At 55.1% G+C, this 19,273-nt stretch overlaps 1 protein-coding gene across 8 annotated transcripts in view; it reads right to left on the bottom strand.

Moving 5' to 3' along the window:
• Positions 1-8,761: 8,761 nt before the first annotated feature.
• Positions 8,762-19,273, bottom strand: part of DAG1 (dystroglycan 1) — a 50,451-nt gene continuing 39,939 nt past the window's right edge. For all 8 annotated transcript variants that reach the window (XM_054594648.1, XM_054594643.1, XM_054594647.1 and 5 more), the window contains one exon: positions 8,762-13,560. In XM_054594648.1, the coding sequence (XP_054450623.1) occupies positions 11,161-13,560 (2,400 nt within the window). In that variant the 3' untranslated portion in view covers positions 8,762-11,160. The remainder of the gene's footprint in view (positions 13,561-19,273) is intronic.

Here is a 19,273-nt window from a genome sequence, read left to right as displayed (position 1 = left end):
TGGGATGTCTGTAGTTCTAACCCAACCTGGAACAATCCAGAGGCCCCAGTGAACATCAGTGTCCAGGCGGATGGACAGACCTTGGCTGGGCTTTCCCCCCGCGCTCGGCCGCTCCTGCCAACCTCCGGGGCGGAGCTTCCGTGAAGCCTAGGACGATAAGAACCTCTCGGCCTGTGTTATGAGGGTCCTCGCTGTTTCCTCCTGTGTTTAAGTCATCCTGGCGAACGTCTGGCGACTACATGAGCACATCTCGGCTCCACAAGAACGCAGGCCTCTGCCCTGACACTTCCCAGACTGGACTGATTTAGGCTCACCCGGCCTCCATTTCCGAGCCCGCCAAGTTAGGATGACATGAGCCCCTCTAACATGGGAGGGTGTCGGGGTGGAGTGGCTGGTGAAGGTAAAAACACAAGGACAGGTACCTGGCATATAGATGACCAACTTTATTATTAGTTTTCTTTTCGGCAGATGATCTGGGATTTGGGGGTTTAGTGCCTTACCTTTTCTCCGGAGGAAAAAAATGCTCACAGGTTCTCTGGGCAGGCCAATGACCTGCCCTTGACCCAACCCAGGCTCTTCTGGCTTCAGACACCAGTCAGTGTGGGTTGGGCTACTTGGAAACGGGGAAAGAAGGATGTTTGTTTCCTATTTCTATAGAAGCCACGGAACTATGGCATTGCATAGATTTAAATGAACATGGTTCCAATGGGGGTAATTAACTCTACCCAGCCAGCGGGCCTGGGGAGTTGGCCTCCTCCGAGTGAATTCCTGGCTGTTAGAAGACTTCCAAGGTCTCTGCTGCCTTGATGACAAAGGACACAGTACAGAGGGCCCAGAGGACCTGGAAGTGTAGGTCGTCCCTACTTTCTCAAGTGCTCAGGTCCACTTCCTCTGCAAAACACCCCCGGGAATACGCCTGCACTGTCCACACCCACCCCCGGCGCCCAGCCTGGGAACTCCTGCTGGCCAAGGGCTGGTGCTGGCCTCTGGTCGTCTGGGGCTCTGATTAAGCCTCCCAATTTCATTCACGATTCCAGGGGTTATTTGCTTTCTCTTGGCTTAGAGTAGGAGCTCCTCGAGTCAGGACTGTGTCTGACTTGTCTCATCCCCTGGCATTTCACTCCATGTGGCTGCAGGGGCTGATGGTGGGCTGGGTTCTCTACAGGGCTCTGAGCACTTTCCTCACCTGCACTTCCAAGGGGTTCACCAACCACCAGCACCCCAGGGGAGCCTTTGGCTGTAGCTCCTGCATCACCACACTTAGTTTACATCAAGTTTCTCCTGGTGGAGGGGGTCATGGATGAGATGTCTGCACTCGCCTGGGAGAATTCACTAGACTTAGCTTTATAACAAGTGCATGAACACATCTGTGATTGTATAAACCAGCAGTCTCCTGGGGAGGTATCATCCCCTCCTGGGCCCAGCCGCTGCCCAGACAGGATGGTCCTGGATATCCTACAGAAGTTTCCCAGCTCCCTAAACTTCACTCGCTGAAGACATCTTCTTCCCACTTCATTGTGACATGTGACACATGGCAGTCATCTTGGAGAAAGGCCATGTGGGAGGAGAATCAGTCCACATGCCAAGACAGAACTGATGGATGAACACACATCCACTTGCTGCTCCATTCAGAGCTCCATAGGAGCCACGGTCACCTATAGGAGACCAGAGGGAAGTTGGAATTAGAAGGAAATCCACCCAGGTAGGGAAAGACTTAGTCAGAGCTAGCCTGCTGCTGGGATTCGTGGCAGTGATTGGTCATGGGAAGGCAGATCTCAGGAGGAGGCAGAGCTGCACCCGGACGCCACCTGAGCCATGGGCCAGGCAACACACAGATGAGCCCCCTGAAGATGAGAAGGGGCACAGTGCTGACTCTGGGGCTTTCCTGCTTCCCCACACAGTCCAGTTCACCCTGGGCTGCTACTCTCAGCATGGTGACCTTCACAGGAAGGGTCAGAATCCAAAGATGATGATGCTAATAGGGATGAAGACGAATGGCAAACTTTGCAGACAAGAAGAGGAGGTAGAGAGAGTGCAGGTGGGAGAGAATGAGGAAGGATGACAGGGCCACTCCGGCTGGTAGGGTGCCATGAGCTTTGGACTGTTCCAGACTGGCTGGGAGCTGGGAGAGCTGGGTCCTAAACTCTGGGCCTTTTTTTTTTTTTTTTTTTAAGATTTTCTTTCTTTCTTTCTTTTTTATTTATTTATGTATTTATTTATAGAAAGGGGAAAGGACAGAGAAAGAGAGGGAGAGAGACATCAATGTGCGGTTGCCTGTCATGCGTCCCCTCCTGGGGACCTGGCCGCAACCTAGACAAGTGCCCTAGGCTGGGAATCTAACCAGCAATCCTTTGGTTTGCAGGCCAGCGCTCAATCCACTGAGCCACACCAGTCAGGGCTGCGCTTTTCTTTTTATTGTAGTGCTGCTGAGACCTGTCTCACCTCCCAGAGAGGGGCAGCCCAGAAAGTCAGTTCCCTGTCCTCACTCCTCACCTGGGATGGAGAAACAGGGCTGAAGAGGAAGTAGAGAAGCCCAACGAAACCGAGGATTTCCCTCCTGGCTAAGATTTGTCAGTACTACCCACGAGCTTGGGAAATAAGGCAGTTCCTTAAGCAAGCCGCAGGCTGAAGTGAGGCTGCAAACAAGAAACCCAATTTTGTCCTGCTCAGCACCCGACCTGGGCTGGCCTGGACAGCCTTGCTTAGGTACTAGGGTCTTCAGCTGGCCCATGGCAGTTGGTAGAGTAAGAAAAAGGAATAAAGCTGGAAGGTATAGAATTTGCTTGATGCTTTATCTGCTTAACTCATTTTCTGTTTCAGTGTGAAGATCTTTATTTGCATTATGTGGGGGGAAAAAAAAGGTCAGTTAAAAAATCATCGGAAATGTTTACTACCAGCCTAACCCCGCCATTCATTGCTCCCAAGAAAGCTAATTAAGTCCCATTGCTATTAGAGTTAGCTTCCAAAGGCTTGTTATGACAGGAAAAAATAATGAAGCCATGGATTCTCCCAGTTGTAAGTGCCTAAGTCAAAACGAGCGGCTTTCCTTGCCCCTCTGCACTCCCCCGCCAGGCCTCCAGGCTGGCTGTGCCTGTACTACCCTTGCACGTACACCTCCTCAGCCATGGGACTTCCACTCAGCTCCACCCCCCAGAAGCCTGAGACTTGCCTTTAAGGAGCTCAGTTGCAGGAGAGATAGGCACACAAATTGCTCCTTGTTATAGAAAATGCCACGCCAATCCCTATTGCAATCCTTCCCAGTAGGATCCCAGTTCCCATGGAATTCCCTCCACCTACCTCTGTTCCATGGCTGGGGAGGCAAGGATGTGGGGAACAGACCCAGGAGGAAGTCATGCCCTAGGCCCTCTCCTAACCATCCCAGACAACAGAAGTTCAGGCATGACTTGGACAGTCCAGGGAAAGGAACAGCCTGTTCAACCTGCCCATCAGGTTCGGTTCCCCGCATCTTCAGGAAAGTCTCTGAGAGGGGGCCCTACATCCTGACCTCTTTGTCATTCTGCTGCTGCAAACCCAAGCATGTTACTGAGAATCAACCTTGACCACCAGGGATTTCAGGCCATGCGCCATAGCCGCCCTCTCTGTCTGCCGAGCTTCATCTTTGTCCTAGTCGGAGTAGATTGTTGACAGGGCTTGTCTGCCGTATTTACTGTTTGGTGCCCAGCAAGCTTTCAGGAGCCATAAAGGGGGGATTTCCTGCCTTCTGGGAAGGATAGGCAGAATGAGGTGGGGTCTCTGATGGTGAAGCAAAACCCATACGGCCACTGCTAGTGAATGGCTTCAATTCAGTTAAACTTAAATTTCAATTAAATTTGGTGCTTTTGAGCCCTAGGACAAGAACAGTGTGATGCTAGGCCCTAAGGATGCAGCAGAAACCAACACTATTGAGCCTAATCTCCCCTCACTCAGCTTGCAGTCTCCAAATCTGGCCTTTGCCTGGCTGGCACTCACATCGGGCCCTGAACCTGGAGGGCTTGACGGCTGGACCTCAGTGCAGGCCTAGTGTCCTGCCCTGCAGTGGTGGGTGTGGCCAAAGCATCACCAGGCCAGGCTGTGAGGGCTGATGTCACACTCAGGCACCAGGGTTGTCTGATAGCCCTCCCAGGCTCCCCCGGGTTCTTGGCTGGGTAGCAGCAGGCCCCAGGTGGGCAGCAGTATCTGGGTTACCACTGCTCTTTTTGTATTAGTAACTCCTCCAGCTGGGAGACCTGGCAGGGCATCAGTTTTCCAGGAAGGTGGTCTTTCTGACAGTGAGCTAACAGTGCAGACTGAGGAATAAATAGTAAGGCTGGGCAAAGGACATTCTCCACTTGTCACCAAGAGAACAGAAAGGCCATGTGTTCGGCTGAACCCTCCCCTGATCTTTGCTGATTCTAACCAAGCCCATCCCTATCCCCTGACCTTCTCCAGGGGTCTTCCTGGGGCTCACAGGGTGGCTATGTCCCTCTCCTAGCCCTGCCTGTCCCAGGGCTTCTCTGAGGAGGCCGGGGATAGGAGGAACCTGACATGCCGCCTGGGACCCAGGGTATTGCTTCCGAGACACTGATTGCTCAGTGAGAGCCCTTGGGGTCACAGTAAATTCCTTCTCAGCCTCTCATTTGCACTTAAATCACTTTACTGGATGCAAGAAGGCAGAGCTGCCCTTATCCCCACCGCCCCTCATACAAGTATATATACCGCGTGCTCCTGAAATGAGAGCAGAACTCCATCCCCTTTAGTATCCACCGCCCACCCAAACCCAGCTCCTTGCCCAGCTCAACCAGGCACATGTTCGCTGAGGGTGAGTTCATCCAGGACAAAGCTGGTCCCCTTCTGCTGGCACACCCAGAAATAAGCCGCAGCCCCCTCTCAGCAGGACCTCCCCTCCCCTGTCATTCCGGGCTTAGAGCCAGCCCCTTTCTTCACCTTTCTCTTCCAAGACCTTTCGCAACAGGGGTGCAGGGGAGTGAAGAGGGGAGTGATCCCTAGAAAGGGAGCTGGCCTGACCTGAGCTCCCAGACATTTTGGCAAGTTCCAGACTTGGGCTTTGCCCTCTACAGCCTGAGGCTAGTGACACCATGAGGACAAAAGGCAACAGTACCTTTAGACCTTGTCCTGGGAGCCCTAGTCAGCTGGCAACTGGATGTTCCCTAATGTCCTAGTGTGTGCCCAAGGCTGTGGCAACAACTCTGAGCAAGGCGTTCCCTTCGGCTTCATGGTGCCCCCACTCCAAGGCTCGACGCAGAGGAAGTGATCATCTGCTTCCCCATCCCCATCTGTTTCTAGTGCCAAATGTCTTCTCCTAGGGGCACAAACCGGGGGGACCCCCAATCATGCAACTGGAGATGCCTGGCTCCCATCCAGGACCCCCAGATCCCACAATACTTTCCACCGTGCCCTCAGGAGCTCTCAGGTGGAGGAAAGGGAGGCTTGGGGAGCATTCATCAAGCGCTGAGTCCTACTGCGTGCAGCTGCCTGCTCGAAGCCTTGGAGGCATACAAAAGCTAAGACGACTGAGGGCGAAAAGTAAGGGTCCTTAGTAGTTCCGCCTACAAACATCCAATTTCGAGGCTTGCTGGAGTGGCCCCAGGAGCCCAAGCCCGCCAGAAACCTGGGCCCCAGACTCGGCACTCCTATTCCCTGTCAGTTTCCCTTTCCAATGGACAACGTCCCGACGAAGGACAGGCTCCGCCGGCTCGGAGCCCCGGCTACCCTGGCCCCTCTGCGGGTCAGGGACTGGGCAGCGGCGTCTGAGCAAGAGAAGACTGGCCCCCTTACACCACCAGATTGCAAAGGAGCTCCCAGCTGCTTCCGGCTCCTTGCCCTAAGGCCCCGCCCAGAGCCCCGCCCACCGCTGGCAGGTTTACGCCGGCCTCTGGCGCCACCTCCTGGGAGCCTGCGGGGACTTTCCTCCTCTTGGGTCCGGGGCTGGTGGCAATCTCTGCGTAGCTCACCTGGGTGTGTAGAGCTGCCTGGATCACCGCAACCCAAGGGCACACCGTCGTGACCATTCAGAGGCTGCCACAGGGACACGAACAGAGCAACTTCACTTCACCCCAGCTAAGAATGCAGGGTCACTTCCACCAAAGCTGGGGGCAGTGAAGCTACTGAGAGCCCCAGTGATCTGGTCTCTGGGATGCCCTAGCCCTGGGCTGTCCTCAGGCAAGCTCCTCCTGCAGGAGCACGCCACTCCCACTTTGAATATCTTTCCCTATTTCTCCTAGATCTTCTAGGGTCCCCATAAAGGAAATGGTACCCAGCACCCCTCAGTAGGGGCTTCAAATAATTCTTTGCTGCTCCACAATATGAACAAAATTTTACAACCAGAAAAAAAACTAGCCCTGGCTGGTATGGCTCAGTGGACTGAGTGCCAGCCTGCAAACCAAAGGGTCGCAGGTTTGATTCCCAGTCAGGGCACACGCCTGGGTAGCAGGCCAGGCCCCCAGTAGGGGGCGTGCAAGAGGCAACTGCACATTGATGTTTCTTTCCCTCTCTTTCTCCCTTCCCCTCTAAAAATAAATAAAATCTTTATTAAAAAACACCAAAAGTGTTGAGATCACACTTAGAATTCCATCTGCCTGTGTTAGCTGCAGGACCTGGACCTTTCCCATCTCTGGGCCTCAAGTTATCTTGCCTCAAGAGGCTTGCTGATCAAGCAGGTAAGCAGCCCTGGCTGGTATGGCTCAGTGGATTGAGTGCCGGCCTGTGAGCTGAGGGGTTACTGGTTCAATTCCCAGTCAGAGGACATGCCTGTGTTCTGGGCTAGGTCCCCAGTTGGGGGTGCGCAAGAGGCAATCAATGGAAGTGTCTCTTGCACACTGATGTTTCTCTCCCTTTCTCCCTCCCTTCCTCTCTCTCTAAAAGTAAATAATCATTTTTAAAAGAAGAAGGTAAGCAAAGCAGGAAAAGTGTAAGTTTATCAGCTGATCGATATCTTCAAGGTATAGTAATATACAGAGAGAAGCTCTCCCTGGAAAGACTGGTGCTTAAGTGGAGCCTTCCACGCTTTAGGGGAGCTAGGGAAGGGCCTCTCCTAGGAGTTTTTTTCAGCTTGTCGGGAGCAGGTGGAAGCCAGGGCGAGGCATGTGGAGCCTCTAAACCCCTCCAAATTCATGGTATTCTATAGAGCTAGTCTGGCCAGGAGCTCTAGACACCCCAATATTACCCAGCTGACAGCTCTGGCTCAGGAGAGGATGCAAATTATTTTAGCCTCACTTGGATTCTCTGCCGTTTTTGAAGGCAAATTCACTGGGGCTGTTATCCCAATTCTACCCCCATCCCCGAGGTCCTGCGTGTCTCAGAATCCCTTAGAGACTGATGCTGTCCCCACCTCACAGATGCGGAAGCCAGGTCAAAAAGACCCCAGGGACTTGACCTGCAGATTCCTGAGGATAACAGCCCCTGTCTCGTCCCCCACTGTGTCCCTTCCTGCCCCTTCCCTCCATCACCCTCTCTCCTGCTCAGAAGACCTGAGTAGACAGTCACCCACCAAGGAGAGGTCACAGAGACCTGGCAGGAGTGCTGGGGGACTGCAGCCTGCCAGGCCGAACATCAGGGATTCCCAGGACAAAAGGGGAGAGGCCACAGACCCTTGTGGCTTTTCTTCCTCCTGCCTCACTGAAACCAGGAATCCATCCCTTTACTAGAATTCAGGACAGTGGGGCCACTCATAATCCAGTGGCTTCGGGTTAGACATCAAGCAGAACTTCCTGAAGCCAAGCAAGCAAGGGCAGCCTTATTTCCTGGGCCCCTGCTGCTAGGCCCAGGGGATGAGGTATGTGTCCCGGAACACCAACTGGGGACAGCCCCTCCTGGCACTTAGTGTGCTGTTCCAAATGTTTGACCCTCTATAACTCTCTACTCTGGGACTCAGCTCTAACTGCAACATGAGACCATACCTGGATCTTGAAAGTTTTGAGCGGAGCAGTCTGGGGCTGTAGCTGGAGATGAGGGGGACCCTGCGGGGGAGGGGCTGAGCCCAGATGAGATACTACTTGTTCTGTGTCCAATGGCCCCCGAGTGGAGCCTTCCACGCTTTAGGGAAGACACAGCTGCTGCATCCCCTGCCTCCCACACCCTGGGCAGTGTCCCAGGGCTGCCCAGGCCCTTCCTGGGCAGTAAGTCATGTTAAGCCTACCCAGCTGGCCTGTCCCTCTCACACAGGGCACTTAGGGGCAGGCCCACAGGATCCAAAAGCCCAACCAGGGTGGAGCAGCTTGGCCAGAAACGTTTTTTCCTTCTCTCCACGCCAAGGCCAAGGCCAAGGCCAAGGCCAAGGCCAAACCTGCCTTGAGACTATCTGGGAGACTGGCAGCCCCATGCCCACAAGGCGGCTGGGGCACAGCTGCTGCCAGAGGACTGCCCAAGTCCCCATCTTTGCAGGGGCCCAGGCTGAGGGACTCTGGTCCAGGACCTGCAGGGGCTGCTGACCCACTCCGGGACAGGGAGCCTGTGGCAGGGCCTTTCCCACCACCCTCCCCTCCCACCCAGTGTCACTGGGTTTTCTGCCCCCCACCCCCACAGTGAGGAAATCAAGACTTGAGGGCTCAGGCAGAAGGGCTGAGGGCGCACGTGCTGGCAGGGCTTCTGCAGCGCATATCCACCCCCTCACAAGGGCACACAAATGCCAAGGCTGTGGAGGCTCTGAGGTGAGCTGCTCAAAGGCCCTGTCCCACTGGGCCCGCCTGGGTCCCACCTTCCTACCCCAAGCCCTCCTGTCCTAGGATATAGAGGCCAGAGAAACAGATGCTCAGAGGCGATGGCATTGTAATAAAGACACTGCTTTTATTTAGTTTGATATGTTTCTATACAGAATGCAGAAAACACATCTTAAAATCATATAGAAGGAAATAAAAACACGTCAGTGGTTGGTGGACATTTGAATGTGAGACTGACCATCTCACAGAGTCCAATGGCCAGCGTGGCCCGTGCTCAGGGGGAGGCTGCCCGCGCGAGGGCATTGTTGCTGTTGTTATTCTGTTCACTGCCCTGGCGCCTCCAGTTGCTATGGCAACAGGCCATTCTGGGCCAGCCACATCTCTGCATGGCAGTGCCCCGTGGTGGGGTTGCTAGGGGCAACTGAGGGTTTGGAAGGCCTTTCAGAGCCCTCACCTGGAACACTGGGAATTGTTTACTTTTTGATGAGGTCATCAAAAATAATCTCACCAGGTCAGATCCTACTTGCACTCCTCCCTCCGGGGCACTGAGGAAACTCTGGCTTGGATCAGGGCTTGGAGGCACGAGGCCCAGTCACCAGGGGTCTACTGAGCCTTCATCTACGCACTCCCCGCACCGGGGCACTGCTCACCCAAGTTCCCACGGCGGGCCGGGCCCTGTGGGAGCAGGCACAAGGGGAAAGGCGCTCTGGAGAGCAGGGTGGAGACCCATCCCCTCTGACTGGCCTTCCCTCCTGAGGCAGCACACGTGAATCCTCTGCAGGAAGGTCTATATGGCTTAGAAGTGGCTGCTCGGTGTGCAAAGGGAGCCCGGGCCCATCCACCTACCCTCGGTCACATTATTGCAAAAGGCATTCCTCCCTAAAAGGTGCCCTGAATAACGCTTGGACACCAGGACAAGTCGCACTCACAATGGTTTCTTCCGGAGGAGGAGCAGCAAAGCAGAGGGGGCGCCCCTGAGTCGCGGGACAGAGATACAGATGGACAGACAGACGTTCTGCTAAAAAAGGCCAAAGAAGCCCCAGTGTAATTCCAGAATTTAAACCAGTAGGAAAAGGAGAGGGGGAAATAAAATAAAAATGAGCAGAGCTGTCAGTTCCGTGGAATCAACACTAAGAGCTTGTACAAACTGCTCATAAGCATCACCATTTTTAATCTTTTTTTTTAATAAAACAATTTGAGGCTGTATAAAAACTTTAGTAAAAAATTAGCTTTGAGAGCCCACAGATTTTTCACTATGAACTATTGCTGGCACTCCTCCCCGGCCACCAGACGTTCCCAGCCATTCGGGCCCCAGGTCTGGGACAGGAGCGCCAGAGAAGGGCGGGGGGGGGGTCGGGCAGGGGCTGTGGACTGTTGGGACAATGCGGCCACGGTCAAGTGAGGAAAGAGCATCACATGACATAAAAATATTGCATCTTCACCAAAATGTCCCCCACTGAGTGTTTCAAAAACCATGATATTCCTTTTAGGAGGGGAAAAACACAGAAGAAGGGTAAAAGCAACTAGGTTGATGTGGTCGAGTCCCTCGACCTCCCCAGGTACCCCCATGAGCAGCTGGCTCACCCTGGAGCACCTAGGTTGGGGGCCATGGCCCACTGCCTCTTAGAGTCCCCTTTCCATGGAAATGAAGACCCCCTTGGTGGTAAGCCACTGGCATGCATGGGGTGGGGTGTGAATATCCACGGCCCAAGAGGCCCCTCCAGCTTCCAGCCCCTGGCCACAGCGGGAGAGCAAGCCCAGCACCAGGGCCCTGGCCCTTGAGGAGCCAGGGCCGGGAGGCCCCCAGTCAGGCTCTGGGGTATCAGAGCAACCAAGTTTACATAGTGTGAAAAAATAGGATTCCTTTGATAAAAAATACTGTCCCTTGGTCTTCTCTAAGTTTGAAACACCCTGGGAGCTTATTTTTAGCAAAGCAATTTCCCATACCCACCCAAAAATTATACATACAAGTTTAGGTAAACAGCAGATTAAATGTAAAAACTTAACCTTAAGAAAGTCCTTTGAATTTAATCTTTAGCTACTGTTTTCCATGTTACATCCTGCAGCTAGACACACGTGAATAGAAAAAACAGTACAGTTAGTGTTAAAGGCAAAACGCAGAGAGCCGGGAGGCCGCCCAGCACTGCCTGCGAGTTCATTCACGGTTCCTCGCTCCCTCCAACTACCTCTACTCCAAACGGTGCTTTCAGAGCCAGCCATCAAAAACGCAGCGAAGAATTCTCTATGAACAAACAAAAAGCTGTTAGGCAAAAAAAAAAAAAAAAAAAAAAAAAAAAGTAAAAATGTCCCCAAAGTCTCTCCAGCTGCTTTGGGGTTTAGGAGGACCAGAGAGGGAGGGCTTGTCCAGGCCCCGCGTGTCAGTGTGTGCTAGGTCAGGTGTCGGCTCCCAGTGGGCGATGGTCTGCAGGCCACCGGTCTCCACAGACAACACCGTGTTGTCTCCAGGGCCCTGCCCTACCCCTGCCTCCACCTAGGCGCTTGTGGGTTAAGGGGGGACATAGGGAGGGGGTGACCGGTACGGGGTCATGTTCTTGGGACGGGAGCCCTTGCCCTCCATGGGGGCTGTGAAGGGCGGGGGAGGCTGGTAGGGAGGCGCATTGGGATCCTCATCCCGCAGGGGTGTGTACTCTCCCACAGTGTCCTGGTTGAGAGGAGTGGTCTCGGGCACGCTCTGGTTGGGGTACTCGGGAGGGGGGAGGGGGGCTTTCTCCTCCTGAAGGATGAGTGGCATGCTGGAAGAGGGTGGGGGCTTAGAGTCATCCAGCTCGTCCGCAAAGATTATAGGCACTCCCTTCTTAATGAAGGTGGCCTGGTCCTCGAGTGTGAGCTTGCCCTTCCGCTTCTTGCGGTAGCAGATCATGGCAATGATGCCGGCGATGAGCAGGATGGCCGCAACAACCACGGCCGGAATGACCGTGTGCAGGTAGACATCATCCTCGCTGCTCTTCTCAGGGTCCCTATCTGGCACCTCCGTGGATGGTGCCTCTGAGGGCACCCGCCTGGGTGGTGCCACAGGGATAAACTGTAGATGCCGGCAGCTACCAGAGCCTGTCACAGCGACACTCAAGGCCTTGAAGTCGGGCTCCAAAGCATTAGAGAAGGCGGCCCGCGGCTTCCCATCATCCTCAGCGATCCTGCGGCTCAGTCCTGTGATCTGCTCCTTGGGACAGGGCTCCAGAGGCAGCGTGTTGTTGGTCCACTCCACCACGATGGAACCCTGGGTGATGTTCTGCAGAGTGATGGTGCTGCAGTTGCGGTCCCCAAAGGCAAAGGCCAGCTTCTTCACCAGGGAAATCTTCTTGTGAATGTCATTCACCACTGGGGCTGGGTCACCCACAAATTTGGCCTTGAAGCGCGCAGGAGCCCTGTCCCCTTGAGGGCGCTTGTGGACGTGGATCTCAAAGGCGTCCACAGCCGACAGGCCCCCCTTGTCTGTGGCGTGCATGAAGTACTCGTGCTTGCCCACGTGGCTGCTGTCCGGCAGGCCGTACATGAGCTGGCTGTTGCTGTTGAATTGTACCCAGGACTTCTCGCCTACAAGCTGCTGCTCCCGGAGCTTCAGGGTCAGCTTCAGCTTATCAGTGGTGGTGTCCTCCTTGTCATAAAAGGTGTCTGACGGAATCTTCACCTCGAAATAGGTGCCAACCCAGGCATCCACCCTGTCGATGTGGTTCTTGAGCTCTGGGCGCTGGTTGGGCTCTCCTCCGCGGGGCAGCCCGCTGGTGGTGGTGCGGACGCGTGTAGGCGGGGAGGCTGTTTCCAACCTGGTGATGGGAGCTTTGGTGGTGACCCGAGGCACTGGTCGGGGGGTTCGCGGCTTCTTGGTCGGCCTTCGAGTTGTGGTGCTTGAGTCAGTAGAAGGCGTGGCTGGTTTTGGTGTGGATACTCGTGGCTTCTTGGTGGTGGTTGTGGGAGGGGTGGCAACCGCTGTGGGCTCCACATAGCCAGGAAAAGTCATCGTTGGGCGGATCTGGCCAGGAACCGTGGTGCCAGCTTCTGACACCCGAGTGGGCTGGATAGGGCCTAGAGTTGGGGTCTGCACAATGGCACCTCGAGTCCGAATGGTGACCGTGGGCTTCCCAGGAACAGGATCCCTGACTGGAGGTACCAGGGTCTCTGTTGGAGGGGCAATGGCTGGAGACGTGGGGGTGGGCACAATCCTGGATGGCGGCTCCTGCACGGCTGTGGTTGGGGGCCCAATGGCAGTGACAGGCGTGGGTGTGGCGTGGATCTGCCTCCGGATGCGTTTGGGAAGAGGGGGCTTCTTGTTGGCGATGTGCCAACCCACCACGGGGTAGCCAAGCTGGGCTGACATAGCTCCCTCCCTGGCAGGAGCCTCCACACCGCGAATGTCGGGCACACTGTTCTGGTTCAGGGAGCAGCCCAGCTTCCAGGAGAGCAGGGCCCCATTCTCTACCACCTTTTTCGCATTTCCTGGGCCGGCCATAAAGGCTGACATGTCAAACAGCCTGTTATTCACCACGGGCACCAACTTCATGCTATGAAGCTCCACTTCCGAGAAGCTCTGCATCCTGTGCAGGAGGTCGATCCTTTGCTTTGGGGTCATCTTGGTAAGGTCAGCATCCAGAATGACCGTCAGGACAGTCACAGGCTCATCGGCAGCACAGGCAGATGAAACCACCTCACCAGGGTCTGGTGACGCCGCCCGCATGGACGGCAGCTCACTGTGGTCTTCAGGGTAGACCTCGATAGAGAACACACTGGAGGCCTGGGGGACATGGCTCCCGTTGGCCCCGAGCCGGGCGGCGCTCACTGCGATGTAATGCACGCCCTTATCGCTGTCCAGGGGGAGCCCCTGCAGGGTGTGGCTCTGCGGGTCCCAGTGCAGCCAGGATGGCAGGGCCTCCTTCCCTGCCGCTGATACCTGGAAGAGACACCAGCATGAGGTAAGTGCTACTGCCGTCACGTAACCTGAAAATGGTCACAGCAGTTGACCATGGGCCTAGCCTGTGTTCTGGGACAGGACTGAGGTACAATTCAGAACAACTGTTGGGGGAACCGACTTATCTCTCCTGGGGTTCCCTGAGCTGTCACAGAAAACTGCAGCTGCCAATGGGCAAACAGTTCACCCAAGGTCACATGGTGGAGAGACTGCAGGGTGACACACGTCTCATCCCAGAGAGCGGACGCTGCGGCGCTCGAGGGTGTGGTGGGGTTTACACCAGTGATGTGCCTCCTCACCCACTCGGTCTGCAGGACCCGGCCCGGGGGTCTCGCCCTCAGCGCTCCCTTCCAGCCTCGCCTCAGGCCTCTCCTTTGCCCTCCGCTGGCACCACAGCTTTGCCCAAACCCTGGCCAAGAGTGCCTCGCCCATCCAGAAGTGGAAACGCACACAGGTCTGGGTGCAAGGGACAGCTCAGTGCCCTCAAATGACTCACTTTACAACCACGGCATCACAGTCAAGTGCAGTGGTGCACATCTGGGTGGCGAACACAGTTAGTCGTCTAACGTCTTCATTAACCCTGCTTGTCAACCCTCAAGAAAAACTGCGATGCCCAGGGTGAGGCACTGGAAACTGTTCTAGAAGAGCGCTTACCAAAAGCACTCCGAGGAGCTCTGGGGCATCCGAAGGAGAGTTCTGCGGTCAGCAGGCCTGCGAGGTGTGCGGGGCTTGCCTCTGCCTCTGGGAGCCCAGGCACAGGGGCGGGCCTGAGGGGTTTGCCCCCTACTCCACCCAGCAGCGCCTCCCAGACTTGTTTCAGGGTGGAAGTCCTTTTCCACAGAGACATTTGCCTGGAAATACTCCAAGGACCCAAGGGAATGCACCATGAAAACTTCCACCATCAGTTGACAAGAGAAACCAGGCCTGCCTCTTGCCCAGGCCCCATCTGTGACACCCCTCGTCCTGGGGAAACACCTACGCCTGCCCCCAGGGCGAAAAAGGTGGCACCCGCTCTCTGGTCTGCCTGAAGGCATCTCAGCTCCACTGCCCTGCCCCATCAAGTCCGGAGACACGCTGGCCAACAGACAGCATGTCCTGCTGCCAGCCTCAGCCCGGGACTGCCCCCCACACCATGGCCTGTCAGCACAGGGGCGCCACAGGGCTTCCCTCCCTGGGGCGGGCAGGCCGGAGCCATGCCTGCCGGGCTCCGCAGGGCCCTCTTCCTTGGGCCTCCTCCTGCCAAAAGCCAGGCGCCTGAGTGATTGGGGAGGAGACCCCTGGCTTGTACCTGATCGTCCCCGCCAGGACACAGGTGCCGGGCAGCATGTAATCCCCTCCACCTTATCAGAGACCAGATACTTACCCCCTTATAAACAGGTTTCCTACTTCCAGCAAAAACCCATGAGAGGACATCTGACATCATCAGCAGTTAATATTATTGAGGCTGCCCCTTACCGATTGTTCTTTAAGCCACTGAGTTCACTGAGGGTCTGTGAACGGCGTTTTTTTTGGGGGGGACATCACATTCCATCCACTGCAGGGTGCACTACTATCTAATTAACGGATGGCTAAGAATCCCTGTCCCCTGCAAACTCACTCACCATCCACTGCAGACACAGCCAGCATCAGAAATGGTAAAGTATCTGTAGAGACCAGCTTTTTAAAATATACGAAAACCACTAAATATATTTTTCCTTTACAATCTTTTTTTTAGCTATAAAAAATACTTACTTCAAATGTTTTGGCTGAAAAACCTGTGCTTTAAATTTTTCTAGTTCAATTGTGTTAAAGATGCAAACAGCCTCATCCACCTATAAACATATAAAACAAAGACCAAATGCTCTTATTTTGGAAAAGAACACGAAGCAAAGATGTAAGGTCCAAATAGAGAAATCAGGGCACCAGGATGGTAGGGCAGAAGCTGGAGTCCTGAGAGGTGGACAGCAGGTGAGCCAGGGCGTGGACCCAGGTCTCTGGCCATCCAAGGGTGCTTCCTAACCCGACTCCAACCCAGAGCAGCCACTGGGACGAGAGCACATGTGGCAGGAGGAGGACGGATGGGGACAGGGCGGGCCTGGACGGAGCTCTGGGCGCAGTCAGCCCAGGAGGAGCCACCTGTGGAGATGACAGGACAAGGCTGAGAGGCCAGGAGAGACTCCAGAGGTGTGCGCCAACGGGCTGGCCAGGCCCACGGGACATTCCTGAATGGCCAGGCAGCTCGGCCTGGGCCCCGCCCTGCGCGTTCCATCAGCACAGATGAACAAGAAGCTCCAGTGCTCTTCCAAGTCTGCCCCAGCTGCACAAGGGCACTTTAAAATAGGGACGGGCCCGCCCCTCAGGCTTCCCAGCCTGGCTCATTTCCTGTCCTGCTGACCCTGACAGCCACAGTGCTGGTGCCGGGCACTTCCACAGGAATAAACCTAGGCCGCTCTTCGGCCTTGGCTCCCACACAGTCAGCCCTGGAAGACACGAGCTTATTTAAACTATGCCAAGTGTCACTGTAACATATCAATAAGATGCAACATAAATAACAAACACTGAAGCAAACCCCAGGTTTCACCAGACCAAGTTACAGTGCTCAGTTTCCAACTGGGAGATGGAAGTGCAGAACTGGCAGCTGCATATTGATTACTGAAACAGTCTCTCACTGTGGTCTACCTAAAGCTTTACAGACATTCAAGACAAGCTGCATCAGGAAAACAGAGCCGAGACGTCCAGCCTGCACACCTAACCTGCCCTCCCCTCCGCGGAGTCTGGCTCCTCAGGGTGCTGGCGTCCAAGCCAGGCCTGGCTACAGGACAGTGACTCAACCCGGGGCTCCAGCCCCGAAACAGACAGTCCCCAGGGTCTCTGGGTCTCCTCAGATGAGAAGGACAGGTGCTAATCTGAACGTTCTGAAACCCAAGCACCTCTGGGCATCTTGGTACTGGCCATGTGAGGCCCAGGCAGCACTCTGCGGGGCAATGATCCATTTAACACAAGGGCCACAGGAAGCAAAATAAATCTGAGTTCCACAAGGAACCTAGCCAAGGCAAGTCCCAGACAAGCTGGCACCCCGGCATTTTCAAGGCCATTTGGGGAAAGCCCCTGAACTTGGAAGTCTGAACAGGCCCGAGGGACTGGCAGCACCCACAGTCCCCAAAGATTCCCCTGCCTCCCAAGGGCACTCGGTTGAGGGAATGCGCTGGGACGCAACACCTGCTCTACCTGGACAAAGCGGGAGCTCCTTTAATCCACAAAGACGCTGGACATTTCTCTCCAGCTTTCAAAACTCTGGATCACTTTTCCTCTCAGGGCCTGAGAGTGAAGAGAGATATAGAAGTTCCTTCTGAAATACAAAGCCCTCACGACAAGCCAGGACTCATCCTTGTAACAACCACCTACCCAAGGGGAAGCCCCATCTCCGGGAGCCTGGGCCGAGTCCCAGCTCCAGGCAGGTTGAGGCATGGCCCAGCCTCAGCCTGTTTTCTCATCTGCAACAAGAGGAAAACGATGCCATCCCTGCACAGTCACAGGGCCAGGCACACGCTGAATTCTGTCAGTGCGGGTTCCCCATCCGCCCCTGCGGGCCGAGAGAGGACCCAGGACACACCTCAAGGCTGCGTGAAGGGTCCAGGGCACGTCCAGGCTCCACTCTCCAGTCCTCCTTCCCAGTTGGCCTTGCACCCAACACAGTGAGGCCTCATCTCCCTAGACATACCCCAAACAGAGAGTCAAAGTGTCAAAGGGCATAATGGGACCGGAGGAAAGGGAAGCCAGGATCTCATAGGGGAATAAGGCCAAGGCTGGAGGCCCCCAGAGGCGAGCTTGCCCAGTAAGACCCATCTGCCAGGAGTGGACGGAAACCCTGGGAGGTACGGGCAGAGAGAAGGACCTGCTACAGGTGACAGCCAAACACCATGTGCCTCCTCTGCAGTCTGCAACAGATGTGCTGGCGCCGGGCACGTCTGCACCCAAGCTCTCACTATCCTTGGAGCCTTTGGCTTACTCATAAATACTTCTGCCCTAGCTGCACTGTTACCACCTGCTAAGGGCTGCCAGGCTGAGAACGGCAGGCGAGAGGCAGGAGTCAGAGCTCTGTGTGACAGCTCCTCAGCATGAGCACGAGGCGTCAAGGACAGGCTGGTCCCTGCCACGGGACTCCCCAGGGTTTCAGGTCACTCAGGCCACATCACCAAACACCACCACCTCCTTGGAGAGGCTGGCGACAAGGCTGCTGACCGTGTAGCGTAGCCCTCTGGGAAGGGAGCCTTTAGGCAGGTGGTGGGAACGCCTGCAGGAAGCAGGACCTGCGGGACGAAGGTCGACTTGAGAATATCATAAACCACCCTAAAACAGCCAGAAATGTCTCCAGTGTCAGCAACCCTCAACGAGGGCATGCTTCTGAGATGGAAGGCCAGCCTAGTGCGGAGGAAGATGAGATGTCGAACAGCCACACGCGCAGTTTTAGAAATCTTGATCCATAAAATACATCCAAAAACATTAAGAATCACAACCACAAAATCTGGGCAGACCTGCAACGAGTTCTAAGGACTGCCCGCCCAGCAATGCTCACAATGAGTCACCATGACCAATGACTAGGGGACTGGTTTTGGTCACTCCGCAGTCTGCACTAGCAGATGACTGGTAACTGCCTGCCTGCTCAGTCCTGGGACATCCTCTCCAACTGCTTCGCTGGTGCCTCTCTCGCACAGTAGAATGTCACACACCTGGGGGTGGGGGGGGAGACACAGCACCTGTGCCAACACCACGCAACGCAAGCATTCTCTTGGCCCGGACCAGCACCACCTGGGGAAAGGGCAAATGGGCAGAGGAGCTTCCTTATTTAGCCCCTCGTCAAAAAGAGCAGGTTTCCACCTGTAGTAGGTGCCAGCCAGGTAGGCACAGATGAAAGACAAAACTGAAGAACTGAACTCTCAGGAGGGCCTAATTATTCTATGAACTTTGGCTTCTGAAACCAAGAAGGCCTGAGTTTTATCATTCAGACCCCACAAGGTGGTATCTTACCCATCAGGAGTTGGACTCGAAAATGGACAGAAAAGACTCCAGAAAGATGGGTGAGCATTTTCACACCCGTTGTCACTTGGATGAGCTGAGGACAGCCAGCGAAGAGGGGTCTTAGGAATAAAGAAACTGCGTCTGGTGAGCATCCCCGCATACTACAAACTGTCTGGAGGGTCCATTGGGCCTTAGTGGTGACCCTTCGACTAACACTTAGTGCCAAACAGAACAGTCCCAGAGGTTCAGACTGAGCTCTTTCCTGAACCCTCCACAGATGTGCTGGAGGGTCTTCTCAGTGGTGCACTTTAACGTGGCACAGACTGCTGTCCTGTGACACCTGCCACCTGGGCCTCCAGCAGCCTGCCCTGGCAAAGTCCCCACCTTACCTGAGGCCTGGTCCCTGGCTCCTGACCCTTCAGCCCCGTCACCTCTCAGCCACGCTGCAGAGCTGGGCCAACCTGTAGACGTCTATGACTGGGTGACATGGGCAATACCCTGGGAGCAGTGGAACACGAAGTGGTTCAAGGCCGACTACTGGTCTCCTCTGCTCAGGGAGGCAAGACACAGGCCCTCCAATGGGAGTCTGAGCCTCCAATCAAGTGTTAGAGGCCCCCACGGTGCCGATCACATGCAGGGTGATCCTATGTCTAAACCACTGACTATGACAATGAGAAAATCTTCTGTGGCCAAGATC

This window comes from Pteronotus mesoamericanus, unplaced genomic scaffold (assembly GCF_021234165.1).
Source record: "Pteronotus mesoamericanus isolate MK-2021 breed Mesoamerican mustached bat unplaced genomic scaffold, CSHL_Meso_final scaffold_533, whole genome shotgun sequence".
NCBI classification, from domain to species: domain Eukaryota; kingdom Metazoa; phylum Chordata; class Mammalia; order Chiroptera; family Mormoopidae; genus Pteronotus; species Pteronotus mesoamericanus.
The sequence above is the reverse complement of the archived record's forward strand: the minus strand, read 5'-3'. Positions and strand labels throughout refer to the sequence as shown.